The sequence below is a fragment of the Mustela lutreola genome, chromosome 15 (genome assembly GCF_030435805.1).
Source record: "Mustela lutreola isolate mMusLut2 chromosome 15, mMusLut2.pri, whole genome shotgun sequence".
NCBI classification, from domain to species: domain Eukaryota; kingdom Metazoa; phylum Chordata; class Mammalia; order Carnivora; family Mustelidae; genus Mustela; species Mustela lutreola.
In genome coordinates, this window is record NC_081304.1 from 42,949,495 (window position 1) to 42,965,912 (window position 16,418).

Genomic DNA, 16,418 nt, shown 5'->3' on the forward strand with positions numbered 1-16,418 from the left:
TTGGTGTTGTATCTAGGAACTCCTTGACTAAGGTTGCAATGATTTTTCTCCTGTGTCGTTTTCTAAATGTTGTGTGTTATGTGTTAATTTTTTGCATTGAGATAAATGGACCATTTTGAGTTAATTTTTCTTTAAAGTATGAGGGAAAGTTCATTTTTATGCATATGGATGTCTAATTACTGTGGTGCCATTTTCAAAAGAGATCTTTTCTCTATTATACCTTTGTCAAAAATCAGTTGACCATATTCGTGAGGGTCTGTTTCTGAACTTCTGTTTTGCTTCATTGGACTGTGTGTCTATCCTTTCATCATTACTACATCTTGATTATTGTAGCTTTGTGTTAGGTTTTGAAATCTGTTAGTGTGAGTCCCTCAACTCTATACTGCTTTTTAAAAATTGTTCTGACTAATTTGGTTCTTTGCCTTTTCATGTACATTTTAGAATCCCTTTGTTGATATCTACAGGAAAAAATATTCTGTTGAATTTTGCCTGACGTATTGAATCTGTGAATCAATGAATTTTTGGACAAATTTGGGTAGGAGTGGCCTTATAACAGTATTGAATCATTTAGTCTATTAACATAGTACATCTCTCCATTTAATTTTTTTCCCTTTCTCTTTTCTATTTTTTAGTAAGCTCTATGCCTGGGATGGGGCTTTGACTCATGACCCTGAGATCAAGAGTTCCATGCTCTGAGCCAGCCAGGCACGGCATTTATTGTTCTTACTATATAAATTCTATCCAAATATTTTTAGACATATCTAAGTATTTTTCTTCTTTCCCTGTTTTTTTTTTTTTGTTTTTGTTTTTTTTTAGATTTTATTTATTTATTTGACAGAGATCAGAAGTAGGAGAGAGGCAGAGAGAGAGAGGGAAGCAGGCTTCTTGATGAGCAGAGAGTGCTATGTGGGGCCCAATCCCAGAATCCAGGGATCATGACCTGAGCTAAAGACAGAGGCTTTAAACCCACTGAGTCACCCAGGCACCCCTTCTTTTACTGTTTTTCTATTCCTTGGGATTTTTCATGCACACAGTAAGGTGTGCAACTAGAGAGGTTTTTTTTTCTTTCTTGCTCTTTCTATTATGTATCTTTTCTTTGTCTTTTCTTTATGGCATGGACTGAACTTCTAGTGTGATGTTGAAGAGGAATGATTAGAATACACATCCTTACTTAGTTTCTAATAATTAGGGGAAATCTTTTAGCCTTTAATCGTTATGATGTTAGCTGTAGGTTTTTTGTAGATACCCTTAGTGAGATTAATGATGTTCCCCCCCTTTTTATTTTTTTAAAGATTTTACTTATTTATTTGTGAGAGAGAGAGAGAAAGAGGGAGAACACACACAGCAGGGGGAGCTGCAGGCAGAGAGAAGAAGGCTCCCTGCTAACCAAGGAGCCCAATCAGAGACTTGATCCCAGGACCCCAGGATCATGACCTGAGCTGAAGGTAGACGCTTAACCAACGGAGCCACCAAGGCATCCCAGTGATGTTCCCTTCTAATACTAGGGTTTTTTTGTTTGTTTGTTTTTAACATTTTTATTATAAATGGATATTGGATTTGTCAAAGTCCTTTTCTGCTTCTGTTGATATGATCATGTGTTTCTCTTTTCTTCAGTGTGTTCAAAATGGTGAATTAAATTCAGGAACCCAGAGCTATTCTTTCTTTCTTTCAGTGTTCTAAGAGTATGTAGTAATATTTCCCCTTTGAATGCTGTTTTTTCTCATTTGTGTCTATTCTTGTTTTCCTTGGTTAGTTTGGCAGAGATCTTTCAGTTTTGTTGAGGTTTTTTTATTACCCAAAGGAACCATCTCTTGGTTTTACTGATTTTTCTATATTGGCTTTTTGTTTTCTAATTTCCTTGATTTCTAGTCTGTTTCTTTAATATTTCTTTTTTTATATTTATTTTTGGGGTTTTTAAAAAAAGATTTATTCACTTATTTATTTTAGAGCAGTGGGGAGAGGCAGAGGGCTAGAGAATCTCAAGTAGACTCTGAACTGAGCATGGAGAGCCCCACATGGGGCTTGCTCTTACCACCCTGAGATCACTATCTGAGCCAAAATCAAGAGCCTGTTGCTTAACCAACTGCACCACTCAGGTGCCCCTTTGTTTGGTTTTATTTACTTTTCTCTTACTAGATTTTTTTTTTTTTTTTTTTTTAAATGTAAGCTACATGCCCAGTGTGGAGCCAGTACAGGGCTTGAACTCACAACCCTGAGATCAAGGTCTGAACTGAGATCAAGAGAATTGGACACTTAACTAACTGACTGAGCCATCCGGATGCCCCTCTCTAGATTCTTAAGATAGAGGCGTAGATTATTTGAAATCTTTTTCCCCCCAATATAGATTTAATGCCTTAAATTTCTGTGTATGCACTGTATTAGTTGTATCCAGCAAATTTTATGTTGTATTTTTACTTTGGTTCAATTTGTATTTTTTTAAAGATTTTATTTATTTATTTGACAGAGATCACAAGTAGGCAGGGAGGCAGGCAGAGAGAGAGAGGAGGAAGCAGGCTCCCCGCTGTGCAGAGAGCCGGATGCAGGGCTTGATCCCCGGACCCTGGGATCATGACCTGAGCTGAAGGCAGAGGCTTTAACCCACTGAGCCACTCAGGTGCCCCTATATTCTTTTTTTAATTCTATTTTTAAGTAATCTCTACAATGAATGTGGGGCCTGAACTCATAATCCTAAAACCAAGAGTTGTATGCTCTTTAGACTGAGCCAGCCAGGTGCCCCAATTTGTATTCTTTCCTAATTTCCCTTTAACTTTTTTTTATTGACTCATGGATTATGTAGAAGTATTTATTTTAAGTTCCAAATTTTGTGGGTTTTTAACAAAGTTGTATTTTGGGGGATGCCTGGTTGGTTCAGTGGGTTAACCGTCTACCTTCAACTCAGGTCATGATCCAGGAGCTCTTTGTCTTAGGCTCCTTGCTTAGCAGGGACCTTGCTTCTCCCTCTGCCTGAAGCTCCCCCTGCTTGTTAGAGTTCTCTCTCTGACAAATAAATAAATAATAACTTTAAAAAAAAGAAGTCATATCTTTGTTACTAATCTTAAATGTAATTGCACTATGGTCAGATAATGTATTTTGTATGAATAAAAATTTTTTTATGCTTGTTGAGATTTGTTTAATGGCCCAGAATATAATCTGTCTTGGTATGAATATCAATTCCTGAATTGATGGGTGCTCTTGAGAAGAATGTAGAATCAGGTAGAGTATTCTAGAAATGTCATGAGGTAAACTTGGTTGATAATGTTGTTCTGTATATTTTCAGACTACTGTTTCTTTTTCAATTTCTGAGAGAGGATTGTTGGAGTTTCCTAGTATTATTATAAACTTGTTTTATTTCTCTTTTCTGTTGTACCAATTTTGCTTCATGACTTTGAAGCTCTTTTGTCGGGTGAGGACAGATTTGGGATTTGATGAATGGAATAACATCATTATATAATGTTTTTCTTTATCCCTTGTGATTTTCTTAGTTCTGAGGTCTATTTTGTCTGATACTAATGTAGCTACCCTAGCTCTCTTTTGTTTAACATTATGCATTAATTTTAAGGTAGGTCTGCTGGCAACAGATTCTCTTAGTTTTGTATCATATAAGAATTCCCCCCCACCTTCATTCCTGTAGAAGACTTCTGCTAGATAAAGAATTATGTTCTGCATTGGTAATTCTTTCCTTTTATAATCTTAAAGATATTATTCCACTTTCTGTGGACTCTGTTTTTTACACAAAATCTCTTGTCATTCAAATTTAGTTTATCTTTTTCTAACATTGTGAGTAGGTGTGTCTAACCTGATATTCTTTGAATTTGTCCTGTTTGGGGTTTGTTGAAATTCTCAGATCTCTAAATTTATGTCTTTTGTTGAATCTGAAGTTTTCAGACATTACAAAAAAATTTTTTTCCTTACCAATTTATTTTTCCTCTCCTTAGTAATACCAGTGGTTTGAAACGTAGACAATTTGATGCTGTCCAACAAGTCACTATGGCTCTAGTGAGTGCTTTCAATCTTTTTTTCTCTCTGTTTTTTAGTTTCATTAGTTTCTGTCTTAATGTTTTCTGACTCTTTTTTCTGTCATCTCTGTTGAGCAGTTGAGCCCATGTAATGAGGTTTTTTGCTTTTTGTTTTTTAAATATTTTTTTTAAGTAAGTAATATGCCCATCATGGGGTTTGAACTCACTACCCCAAGATCAGGAGTTAACATGCTGTACAGACTGTGCCAGCCAGTTGCCCCTCATTTATGATACTGTTTTTTTCATTTCTAAATTATTCATATGATTTAAAAAATTTTTTTTTATTTCTCTAAGAACTTACATCTTTTCAGTTGTTTCCAGAGTGTTAACCATTATCTCATTTGTTATGGTTATAATAATTGCTTTAAAGTATATGTATGGGAATGCCTGGGTGGCTCAGTTGTTAAGCACCTGCCTTCAGTTCAGGTCATGATCCTAGATCAAGCCCCTCATCTGACTCCCTGCTCAGTAGGAAGCGTGCTTCTCCCTCTCCCACACCCTCTGCTTTTGTTCCCTCTCTTGCTGTGTCTCTCTGTGTCAAATAAATAAAATCTTTAAAAAAAAAGGGGCGCCTGGGTGGCTCAGTGGGTTAAGCCTCTGCGTTTGGCTCAGGTCATGATCTCAGGATGCGGGGATCAAGCCCCACATCAGGCTCTCTGCTCAGCAGGGAGCCTGCTTCCTGTGATCTGTCAAATTAAAAAAAAAAAAAAAACTTAAAAAAAAATCAAGTCTTTGTGTGAGAATTCCAACATGAGTCATCTCATAGGCATCTGTAGGTCCTCTCTCTTCCCTTGATAATTTGTCACATTAACCAGTTTTGTGTGTGTGTGTGCGCGCGCGCATCTGCACATGTGCATGCGTGTTTTGTTTGTTTTTGCATGTAGAGTAATTTTTGGATTTTATCTTGGACATTGTGAATATTATGTTGTCATTTTTGAGCCTTATTAATATGCTGTAGAGAACATTGATTTGTTTTCTTTGTTTTAGTAGACACCACCTGGTTTAAATGGGAAGTTCCATCTAACTTTCTGTGAGTGGTGGTTCCAGTATCAAGTTCTATTTCCAAAACTTTTGCTGCTCTCTTTGGATTTGTCTTGTACTGTGCCTCTCAGTAAAAGGATGAGACTTGGCAGTGGTTTATACTATAGTTCAGTTGTCTTTAGTGTAGCCTTTGCTGCACTTCTTTTAGTCTACTTTACACAAGTGCAAATCAGTATTTGTTTTGGTTTATACCAAAGTAAAAGAATTAGGGATCTCTTTTCCAGCTCTCTCTTCTCCATGATTTTCCTCCATTTACTCTTTAATTCCCAGTGGACTTTCCCCTGGTTCTTCTGATCAGAAAGATAGATTTTTCTCTAAGCATTTCGACCTGTGCAGTATATAGTTCCCCATCCCTGGGGCATCACCTTAAGTGAAATGGGGAAAGAAGAGAGGAGCTTATAAAAAATTATGGGAATTCCCCTGATAATTTTTGGACCAACAGGGGCACTGTTTTCCGATTTTTCTCGCCAAAGAGAGGTTTTCTCACAGTTTTTTTTTTTTTTTTTTTTTTTTTTTTTTTTTTTTTCTGTTGCTGGCACAGTGCAGTTCTGTGGCTAAGGAGAGAAAAGAGAAAATAATTGCTTTTCTCCCTACAATCTCTAGATCACAGGATCTCCTCTTCCTGGTCTTTTCGATAGAAGGAGGGAATTTTGGGGCACCTGGGTGGCTCAGTGGGTGAAGCCTCTGCCTTCAGCTCAGGTCATGATCTCAGGGTCCTGGGATCAAGCCTTGCATTGGGTTCTCTGCTCAGCAGGGAGCCTGCTTCCCCCACCCCCATCGCCTGATGCTCTGCCTACTTGTGATCTCTCTCCCTCTCTCTCTGTGTCAAATGAATAACAAAAAAATAAAAATAAAAGTGTACATAGTACTACATTTAAAAGGAGGGGGGTTGGAATTTCTCCATGGGTTTCCTTGCTGTAATTCAGGCCACTCTTAGGTCAAAGCTGCCAGGAGTTAAAGGAGGAAGATAGAATCCCAAACTCATGGCAGTGCCTATCAAGCTTTAACTATTCTCCCCAGCTATTTATTTATTTTAAAAATATTTATTTATTTATTTATTTATTTATTTATTTGACAGACAGAGATCACAAGCAGGCAGAGAGAGAGGAGGAAGCAGGCTCCATGCTGAGCAGAGAGCCCGATGTGGGACTCTATCCCAGGACCCTGAGATCATGACCTGAGCGGAAGGCAGATGCTTTAACCCACTGAGCCACCCAGGCGCCCCTCCCCAGTAATTTATATTACCTGTTTATGGAGTGCTGACATACATCCTTTGGCCATTTATTTATATGTTGGTGAATTAGCTACTTCCTGATCGATTTGAATGATAACTATATATTTAAGAAATGTTAATTCTTAATTGTGTTTGCTCTGGAAGTTTCCATTTTTGTGTGACTCAACTTTTTTTTGACATACAAAATTGTAAAATGCATAAATCTTTTGTGAATTTAAAAAAGTGCAGATAACCTTTTGGTTGTTCTCCCTAGTCAGAATAAGTATTCTAGTTCTAAAAATGTTCTATCTTAATTTTTCTCAAATTTAAAGTACAATGTAAGTAAATTTCTTAAAATTACTAAAACAGTAGCTATAAAAATTCAGAGAATACGTATGTGTAGACTAACAAGTAATGCTTTTCATGGCTATACTTTTATCACAGAAAATATTAACAATTTAATACATATCCTTCTATACCTTGTTCATAAATTTGCACTATATTGAGAGAGTGCACATACAAGAGAGCATATATATGGTACTTAGATTTAAAAAAGAAACTTATTTGGCACAGAGAGAGAGGGAACAAGCAGGGAGAACCCCAGGCAGAGGCAGGGGGAGGAGAGGGAGAAGCAGGCTCCTCCCTGAGCAAGGAGCCAGACATGGGGTCTATCCCAGGATCCTGGGATCATGACCTCATGCCTAAGCCACCCAGGCACCACTGGTACTTAGATTTTATATATGTGTATATGGTACTTAGATTTAAGCCATTTAATTTTTTTTAAAGATTTTTATTTATTTATTTGACAGAGGTCGCAAGTAGGCAGAGAGGCAGGCAGAGAGAGAGAGAGAGAGATAGAGAGAGAGAGGAGGAAGCAGGTTCCCTGCTGAGCAGAGAGCCCGATATGGGCTCCATCCCAGGACCCTGGGATCATGACCCGAGCCAAAGGCAGACGCTTTAACCCACTGAGCCACCCAGGCGCCCCTAAGCCATTTAATTTTTTAAAGTTAATTTCATTGACGTATACTTTCTGTATAGTGAAATGTATCCATTTTATGTGTTCAGTTGTAGTTTTATGACCCAGTTACATAATGTAACACTTGATACAAGTGTATATACATCTATAATTTACTACCTCAAGATATAGAACTTTCTATTATTTCTAGAGGCTCCTTTGGGCCCCTTTGTTCCCCATACCTGCACCAAGTATCCATGGATCTATTACTTTAGACTAGTTTTGCCTGTTTGAGCATTTATCGGGCGAATCATAAAGTGTGTACTCTTGTTTCTGGCTTCTTTTGCTGAGTCAGCATAATGCTTTTGATACTCATTACTCATTTGTGCTCCTGTGTGAATCAGTAGTTTATTCATTTTCATTGCACTGAATAGTATTTCGTTGTGTGAGTATAACACAATTCTATTACACATTTATTTGTTGATAGACATTTGTATTATTTGTAGTTTTGGACTACTAAGAATAAAGCTACTTTGTGCGAGTTTTTGTGTGCCTGTATTTTCTTTTCTTCGAATAAATGACAGCTAGTTTAGGAATTGCTCCTTCAAATAGTAAATGTTTATTTTTCTTTTCTTTTTTTTTTTTTTTTTAAGATTTTATTTATTTATTTGACAGAGAGAAATCACAAGCAGGTAGAGAGGCAGGCAGAGAGAGAGAGAGGAGGAAGCAGGCTCCCTGCTGAGCAGAGAGCCCGATGTGGGACTCGATCCTAGGACCCTGAGATCATGACCTGAGCATGATCATGGCAGCGGCTTAACCCACTGAGCCACCCAGGCGCCCCAAATGTTTATTTTTCTTGATAAGCATCTGCTAAACAGTTCTCCAAAATGGTTGTACCATTTTACAGTCCACGTAAAGATTTCCAGTTCCTGACCTTATGCATTTATCATTTCTTATGTTTTCTATAAGTGTCTTTGGTATTGATTCCTTAAAGTGGTATTATTGTGGGAAATGATAAGTGCATATATGTATTTGCTAGACTTTTCTCCATGGGGTTTGTACTGTTTTTTCATTACTGCTATTAATGGATGAGTGTATGTATATTTCCCTTCACTCTACCATCAGCATGTGGTGAGTTTTTGCCTTTCTGGTAGGTATAAAATTAAATCTTAATATAGTTTTAATTTGTATTTCTTTTACTTGGTGTGGTTAGATTTAAGCAATTAAATTTTTTTTTAATCTTTTATTTATTTATTTGAGAGAGAGAGAGAGAGAGAGAGAGTGAGCACAAGCGGGGGTGGGGGGAGTTGGGAGGCAGAGGGAGAAGCAGACTCCTCATTGAGCAGGGAGCCTGACATGGGGCTAGATCCCAGGAACCTGAGATCGTGACCCTCAGCTGAAGGCAGATGCCTAACCAACTAAGCCACCAGGCACCCCTAAGCAATTTAATCTTTTGAAGTCATTAACTTAATTGAAGTGCAGTTTTTTTTTCTGTGAACTATGCATATCTCCTGTATTTATTCTTGGCTATTTTCAGGAACTTTTCAGCTATTAAGGGTATCTGATTGTCTTTTTTTTTTTTTTTTTAACTTTTTACATATTAGGGATATTAACCCTTTGTAAACATAAGTTTTGAACTTTTCCCCCAAGTTTATCTTCTGTCTTTTTGTTTGGAGTATCCTTTTCCATGGCCCCTCATTCCAAGTTATCTTTTTTGTATTGTTAAATATATATCAGTCTTTGTTGTTGTTTTGGATTTGGATCATAGAAAAGTTTCCTCAGTCCTTGATTATGGAGGAACTTATTTGTTTCTAGTACTTACGTATAGTTTTATTCAAGTAATTTCTGTGCCTAGCGTGGGGCTCAAGCTTATGACCCCAAGATCGAGTCATGTTCTTCTTACTGAGCCAAACAGCTGCCTCAGTTTCATTCTTTATGTTTGTATTTCTGACCCATATGTAATTCAGGTGTTCAGTTTAAGGAACAGGTCTCAAATTCATTTTTTCCTCATTTATTTGGGATGTTTCTTAAGCCACTTAGCATGGATTATAATTTTTATATATGTTTTTTGAATGGGTTCTCAATTCTTCTCAACATTTATTTCTTCTCCTTTAGTTGTATGCTAAATTCCAAGATAGACATACATGGGTTTGTTTCTGGACTGTCTTTTAGATTATGGATTTGCTTGTCCTATTTTTAGTATTCTAAATGATGCTATAGTTACTTTTTGGTATTTGATAAGGTTAATGTTCAGTTCCCTCATTATTTCTTACTTCTCAGATTTTTCTGGAGGATGCTATCCCGTTCTATGAAATAGGTTATTTTCAGCGTACAGATTAGGGAAATGAGGATACCCATGCTCACAGTTTGTAAATAGTGTTGCCAGGATTCATGTCCAGGCTGTGTCATTCCAGCCCAAGTTCTGAAGCCTGTCAATTATGACAGATAGTTTTAAAATTGAGTAATCAGGTATAAAGGAACTGATAACACCAGGGAATTTAGTGGTTATTTGTGGTATCTACTTATGACATAGATTTGACAAAGGCCATATTTTTTAATGTGAATCAGTTTTATGGGGCAACAGTTATCTGTATGAAATTCATTACTTTGTCCCATTGTAGTTTTCTTTGGAATGCCTGTTAGAGTTGATTAACACTGGCAAATGATATCTGAAAGGAAAAGAAATAACTGACTGAATTAAATCTTTTGTGTATTTTCTTACATTTGAATAACATTAATAGATGGAAATCTTCCTGGTGTTAGAGACAGTATTGGCACAACTTAAGTTGTGCATGTTTTTGATAGCTTATGTGTTATCTCTTCCGATGGATGCACTGCATCTGGATTAGATAACTCTTTAAGTATAGATACAGAAAGGCTTCTAAGACATAAGATTTGTTTAATTTTTAAAAGTATAAATATAGTATATATTTACATACTATGGATATTAAGAATCTGGGTTTTCTTAAAGTACCACAAGTGATTGTGATGATGAACCAGGTTGAAGAATTAGTAGACCACATTTCCTTTTCAGTGAAAAATCAATGCCTGAGATAATTTTGTATATGCTATCAGAAAATGATCTTGTATTAATTATTCTTAGCAGCTTTTGCTTTTCCTGACTTTTTTTCCTTCTTTTTCTACAATAGTTCATGCCAACGTGGCTTCATTCATACAGATGAACCAAGGATTGGGATAGCAGTATAAAATTAGAATCAGAGAACTGATTGCCCAGCAGGATGCCATCAACTAACAGAGCGGGCAGCCTGAAGGACCCTGAAATTGCAGAGCTCTTCTTCAAAGAAGATCCAGAGAAGCTCTTCACAGATCTCAGAGAAATTGGCCATGGAAGCTTTGGAGCAGTGTATTTTGTAAGTGTTAAAGGTTTATACCAGTGACCAGTATTTACTTAGTATCTAGTCCCAGCAGGGTGAAAAAAAAATAATATAAAGAAACATAGTCCATTTTATAATTACTTGCATAGATAAATGTGTATAATATGAAAGTAGGTAGTTGTATTTATTGAGCTTCTCAGATTGTTGGAAAAAATGGGGGAATTTTATTTTGCTTTAACTTACATGTGGTTTAGCATTTTAGCACAGTGGTTTGAGGTGTCTAATGACTTACATTACTATAGAATTAAGTGTTGCAGAACACCGACTTCTGTAAAGTCTCATACACAGTTTTAGTGCTTGTGGAAATCTAGGATTATCTTTTGACAGAAGGTTATGTACCAAAGTCTTTTTTTCTTGTGTATGTATATGCATGTGTTGTGCTAAAAGAATCATCAAATTTGCCATTTTAAGCATTTTTAACTGTACAGTTTGTGATGTTAATTACACTCACAAAAATGTTGTACAACCATTAACATTATTTCTAAAACCTTTTCATCACCCCAATAGAAGCTCTGTATTTATTAGCAACAACTCCTCCTTCTCCCTCTACCTAACCTCTGATCTACTTTTTTCTATGAATTTGGCTATTCTAGATATTTCATATGAATAAAATGAAATCATATAATATTTGTACTTTTGTGTATAGCTTATATCACTTAGTATAATGTATAGCATAATACTTTATAGGTCAGCCATGTTGTAGCATGTATCAGTGCTTCATTCCTTTATATAGCTGAATAATATCCCATTTTATGAATATACTATGGTTTGCTTATCCATTCATTTGTTGATGGACACTAGATCATGTCCACCTTTTGGCTATTGTGAATAAATGCTATAATGAACACTGGTGTACAAATGCTCATTTGAGTCACTGTTTTCAAATTTGGGTGCATATTTAGGAGTGAAAATACTAGATCACATGGTAATTTTATGTTTAACTTTTTGATAAACTGCCAGACTGCACCATTATATGTTTCCATTCCCACTAGCAGTTTCCATTCCCACTAGCAGTTTACCAGAGTTCTAGTTACTCCATGTCCTTGCAAATGCCTCTTATTTTTGTTACTTTGATTATAGCTATCCTACTCGGTGTGAAATAGTATCTTGATGTTTTGATTTGTATTTCCCTATTGGCTAATAATGTTGAGCAGCTTTTCATGTGCTTATTGGCCATTTGTATATCTTCTTTGGAGAAATGCCTATTCGGATCCTTTGCCCATTTTAAAATTCAGGTTGTTTGTCTCCATGTTGAGTTGTAAAGGCTCATTATGTATTCTGAATATTAAATCCTTATCAGATGCACAATTTGCAAGTATTTTCTCCCATTCTATAGTTCGTCTTTTCACTTTTTTGATAATGTCCTTTGATGTACTGAAGTATTAAATTTGGATTAAGTCCAATTGGTCTATTTTTTTGTCATTGTTACTTATGCTTTTGGTGTCATGTCTAAGAATCCAGTGTGAAATCCAAGGTCATGAAGATTTATCCCTATGTTTTCTCCTAAGAGTTTTATGGTCTTAGCTCTTGACTCATTTTGAGTTAATTTTTGTATATGTTGTGAGGTAAAGGTCCAACTTCATTCTTTTGTATGTGGAAATCCAGTTGTTCCAGTGCCTTTTATTATAAAGACTTTTCTTTCCCCGTTAAATTGTCTTGACGTATTTGTGCAATCAATTGGTCATATTGTATAGGTTTACTTCTGAAAACTGTTATTTTCCATTTGTCTGCATATCCATCTTTATGCTAGTATCATACTGTTTTGATTACTGTAGCTTTGTAGTAAGTTTGAGATCAGGGATAACTTTATTCTTTTTAAAGATAGTTTTTGCTATTTGGGGCCCTTTGCAATTCCATATGAATTTGAGGATTGGCTTTTGTATAAAATTATACGAATTGTATAAATCTGTAGACGATGCTTGGTAGTATTGGCATCTTACCAATATTAAGCCTCACTATGAATGCAAATGTCCTTCTAAACATTTATTTAGGTCTTCTTTAATTCTGTTCAGCAATGTTTTATAGTTTTCAGTGTTCAAGTGTTATAATTCATTGCTTAAATATAGTCATCAGTCTGTTTTTCTTTTAGATACTACTGTAAATGTAATGACTTTCTTAATTCCCTCTTCAGATTAGTCTGTTATTCTTTTAGATACTACTGTAAATGTAATTACTTTCTTAATTCCCTCTTTAGATTATTCATTGCTGGTATATAGAAACAGCTGATTTATGTGCATTGGTTTTTTTTTTTTAATCCTACAATTTTGCTAATTTTCTTAGCTCTAGTATCTTTCATGTGGATACTTTGGAATTTTGTATAAGATCATGGCACTTACAAGTAAAAATTGTTTTACTTCTTCCTTTCCAATTTGGATGCTTTTTATTTGTTTTTCTTACCTGTTTGCACTAATTAGAACTTTGATGGTGGTGATGAAAGTGAGCATCCTTGTTCCTGATTTTAGGGAGAAAGCTTTTTTTCAGTTTTCGTCATTGAGGATGATATTAGCTGTGGGGTTTTCCTAAATGCCCTTTATCATATTGAGGAAGTGCCTTCTGTTTCTAGTTGTGTGGTTTGTTTTTTTTTTTTTTTTTTTAAATGAAGGGTTGTTGCACTCTGTTATGTATCCTTTTTTTAAATTTTTAAAAAAGATTTTATTTATTTATTTGACAGACAAAGATCATAAGTAGGCAGAGAGACAGGCAGAGAGAGAGAGAGGAGGAAGCAAGCAGGCTTCCCGCTGAGCAGAGAGCCTGATGTGGGGCTCTATCCGAGGAGGGATCATAACCTGAGCCGAAGGCCGAGGCTTTAACCCACTGAGCCACCCAGGCGCCCCTGTTATTTATCTTTTTGGTATCAATTAAGATGATGATATGTTTTTTCTTCTTTGTTCTGCTAATGTAGTATATTACATTATTGATTTTGTTACATTGAACTGCTCGTGCATTTCTGGAATAAATTCCACTTTGTCATGGTTTATAATTTAATATGCTATTGGATTTGGTTTGATAGTACTTTGAGGATTTTTATATCAGTGTTCATAAGAGACACTGTAATTTTCTTGTGATTTTCTTGGTCTGGTATTGGTGTCAGGTTAATACTGGCCTCATTGAGTTAGGAAGTGTTCTCTTATTTTTTGGAAGAGTTGGGGAAGAATTGGTGTTCATTCTTTAACTGTTTGGTAGAATTCACAGGAAAGGCATCTGGTTATGGACTTTGTTTTTGATTACTTTTTCAGTGCTTACTTGTTAAATGTCTGTTGCTATTTTTTATTTTCTTAAGTTCCTTTATTTGTGGGTTCTAGGAATTTGTTTCACCTAGATTATCTAATTTATTGGTATTCACTTGTAAATAGTATCTCACGTATAACTCTTTTTATTTCTGCAGATTGGTTGTACTGTTCCCGCTCATTCCTGGTTTTAGTTTTGGCTCTTCTCTCATTACTTTTTTATTGTTGTAACTAAGTCTGTTTTCTCTTGAATTTTAACTATAATTCTGGTTTGAGATTTTCAGTAAAAGACCCTTAGTAAACTTTGCTTGTTCATATAAAAATGTATTATATCACCTTTAACTGAGAAATGAAAAGCATACAGAAGCCATTACTTATAATTATTTTCCCTTCAGATAACCATTGATACTATTTCATTTATATCTTTTCAGCCTTTCAGTAATGTACATAGATTTAAGATGACTGTTATTTCAACTTAGCCAAGACTCCCGGTGTTAGTGGGGAAAGTCCCATGTCCTAGAAACCCCATAGTCCAGGACAAAATGAAATAATTATTTATCCAACATATATTTGTAACATGTACTGTTTATATACTGTTCACTTGCCATTTAGGTTTTACAATGAAAATGGTATCATTTGTTTTTAAAAATTTTATAGTCCTGCTTATTTTTCATATTAATAAGTATACATGTATAACAATTATTGTATCAGATTTTATATATCCATTCAATATATCATAATTTGCTTTTCATTCCACATGATTAGATAGTTAGGTTTTTCCAACCCTGCCCCCTTTTTTTGCTGTTAGAAATAATACTATAATTGAACATCATTATATTTCTTCTAAATAGATATGTTTGCTAGTTTGGAGGGAAAAAGAAGAAAAGGAGATTAAAGTAATGTGAGTAGCCTAGAAAATGAAGAATATTTAATAGGAGACCATTGAAGGGAGGCTTGGATTATCAATTACTAAAAAACTGTGACAGTAGAGACACCCAGTTGGTTCAGTCAGTGGAGCATGCAACTTTTGATCTCAGGGTTGTAGGGTTGTGAGTTTGAGCCCCACATTGGTGTAGTGTTTATTTAAAATTTTTTTTATAACTAAGCACAATCATCAAAGCCATATGGTATTAGTGCCTAAGTAGGCAAAGAGAAGAAAGAATAGAACCGGAAGTGATAGTAATTTAAAGAGGTTTTGGGGGGAAGTTTTGTTTGTTTTTGCTTTTCAAGAGAGAACAGAGCATGAGTAGGAAGAGGCAGAGGGAGAAAGAGAGAGAGAATCTTAAGCAGGCCCCATGCTGAACATGGAGCTGAATGCAGGGCTTGATTTCACAACCCTGAGATTGTGACCTGAGCCAGAATCAAATTGGTTGCTTAACCAACAGGGCCACCCAGGCACCCCTGGGAGAAATATTTTATGGTGTGTATCTATTTGGCAGTTCTTCTACAGGTGAAAGAAGACATCTTTTGGCATAAAACTTATTGAAGCGAGAAAGTAGGTTAATTTTTTTTCATTGTTTAAAAATACACTGCCATAAGCAGGTAAAAGATACATAGAGGTGCGTGGGTGGTTCAGTCGGAAGAGCATGCATCTCTTTATCTGGGGGTCCTGGAGAGTTCAAGCTCTATGTTGGATATGGAGATTACTTAAGTAAAAAATAAAAACTTAAAAAATATACTTCCTGTTGAGAAGTGAAATTGTAATACTTTATAAACCTGAACAGTTTCATCTTAAGGAAATTGAGATGAAGATTTTAAATTAAGTAGAGATATTTATTTATTTATTTTAAAAAGATTTTATTTATTTTTAGAGAGAGAAAGCTCATGTGAGAGAGCATGATCTGGGGATAGGGGCAGAAGGAGGAGAAGCTGATTTCCAGCTGAGTATGGAGCCCAACACAGGGCTGGATCCCAGGACCCTGAGATCATGACCTGAGCCAAAGGTAGATGCTTAACTGACTGAGCCACCTAGGCACCTCAAGTAGAGATATTTAAAAATGACTTTATTTTTCTAGAACAGTTTTAGTTAGGCTCACAGTAAAATTGAAAGGAAGGTACAGAGGGATTTCATATAATCCTTTCCCTCACACATGCATAACCTCCCCCATTATCAGTATCTTCCACCAGAATACAACTGATGAACCTACACTGGCATAACATAATCACCGTAACATTAGGGTTCACTCTTGATACTGTACATTCTATGGGTATAGTCAAATGTATTATAAGTACCCATCATCATACAGAGTATTTTTGCTGCCTTAAAGAAAACCTCTTTGCAGGTTTTTAGGTTTTTGTGTGGATATATTTTCACCTCCTTTAAATAAATACCAAGGAGTGCCATTGCTACATTTTATGGTAAGATATGTTTAATTTTGTAAGAAACCACCAAACTATCTTATAAAGGGACTCTGCCATTTTGCATTCCCACCAAGACTGAAGGAAGGGTTCTTGTTGCTCTATATCCTCATCAGTACCAAAGGGTACTGTCAGTGTTCCAGATTTTGGCCATTCTAATTGTGTCTAGTAGTACCTCATTGTTTTAATACCAGTTTCCCTGTAATACATGAT

At 35.7% G+C, this 16,418-nt stretch overlaps 1 protein-coding gene across 4 annotated transcripts in view; it reads left to right on the forward strand.

Annotated features, from left to right (window-relative positions):
- TAOK1 (TAO kinase 1) overlaps nt 1-16,418 on the forward strand; it is a 175,277-nt gene that overhangs the window by 52,250 nt on the left and 106,609 nt on the right. For 3 of the 4 annotated variants that reach the window (XM_059148070.1, XM_059148071.1, XM_059148068.1), the window contains exon 2: nt 10,375-10,596. In XM_059148070.1, coding sequence (XP_059004053.1) covers nt 10,465-10,596 — 132 coding nt within the window. In that variant the 5' untranslated portion in view covers nt 10,375-10,464. Of the gene's footprint in view, nt 1-3,935; nt 3,997-10,374; nt 10,597-16,418 lie in introns of all 4 variants that reach the window. The other variant, XM_059148069.1, reaches the window with a different exon arrangement.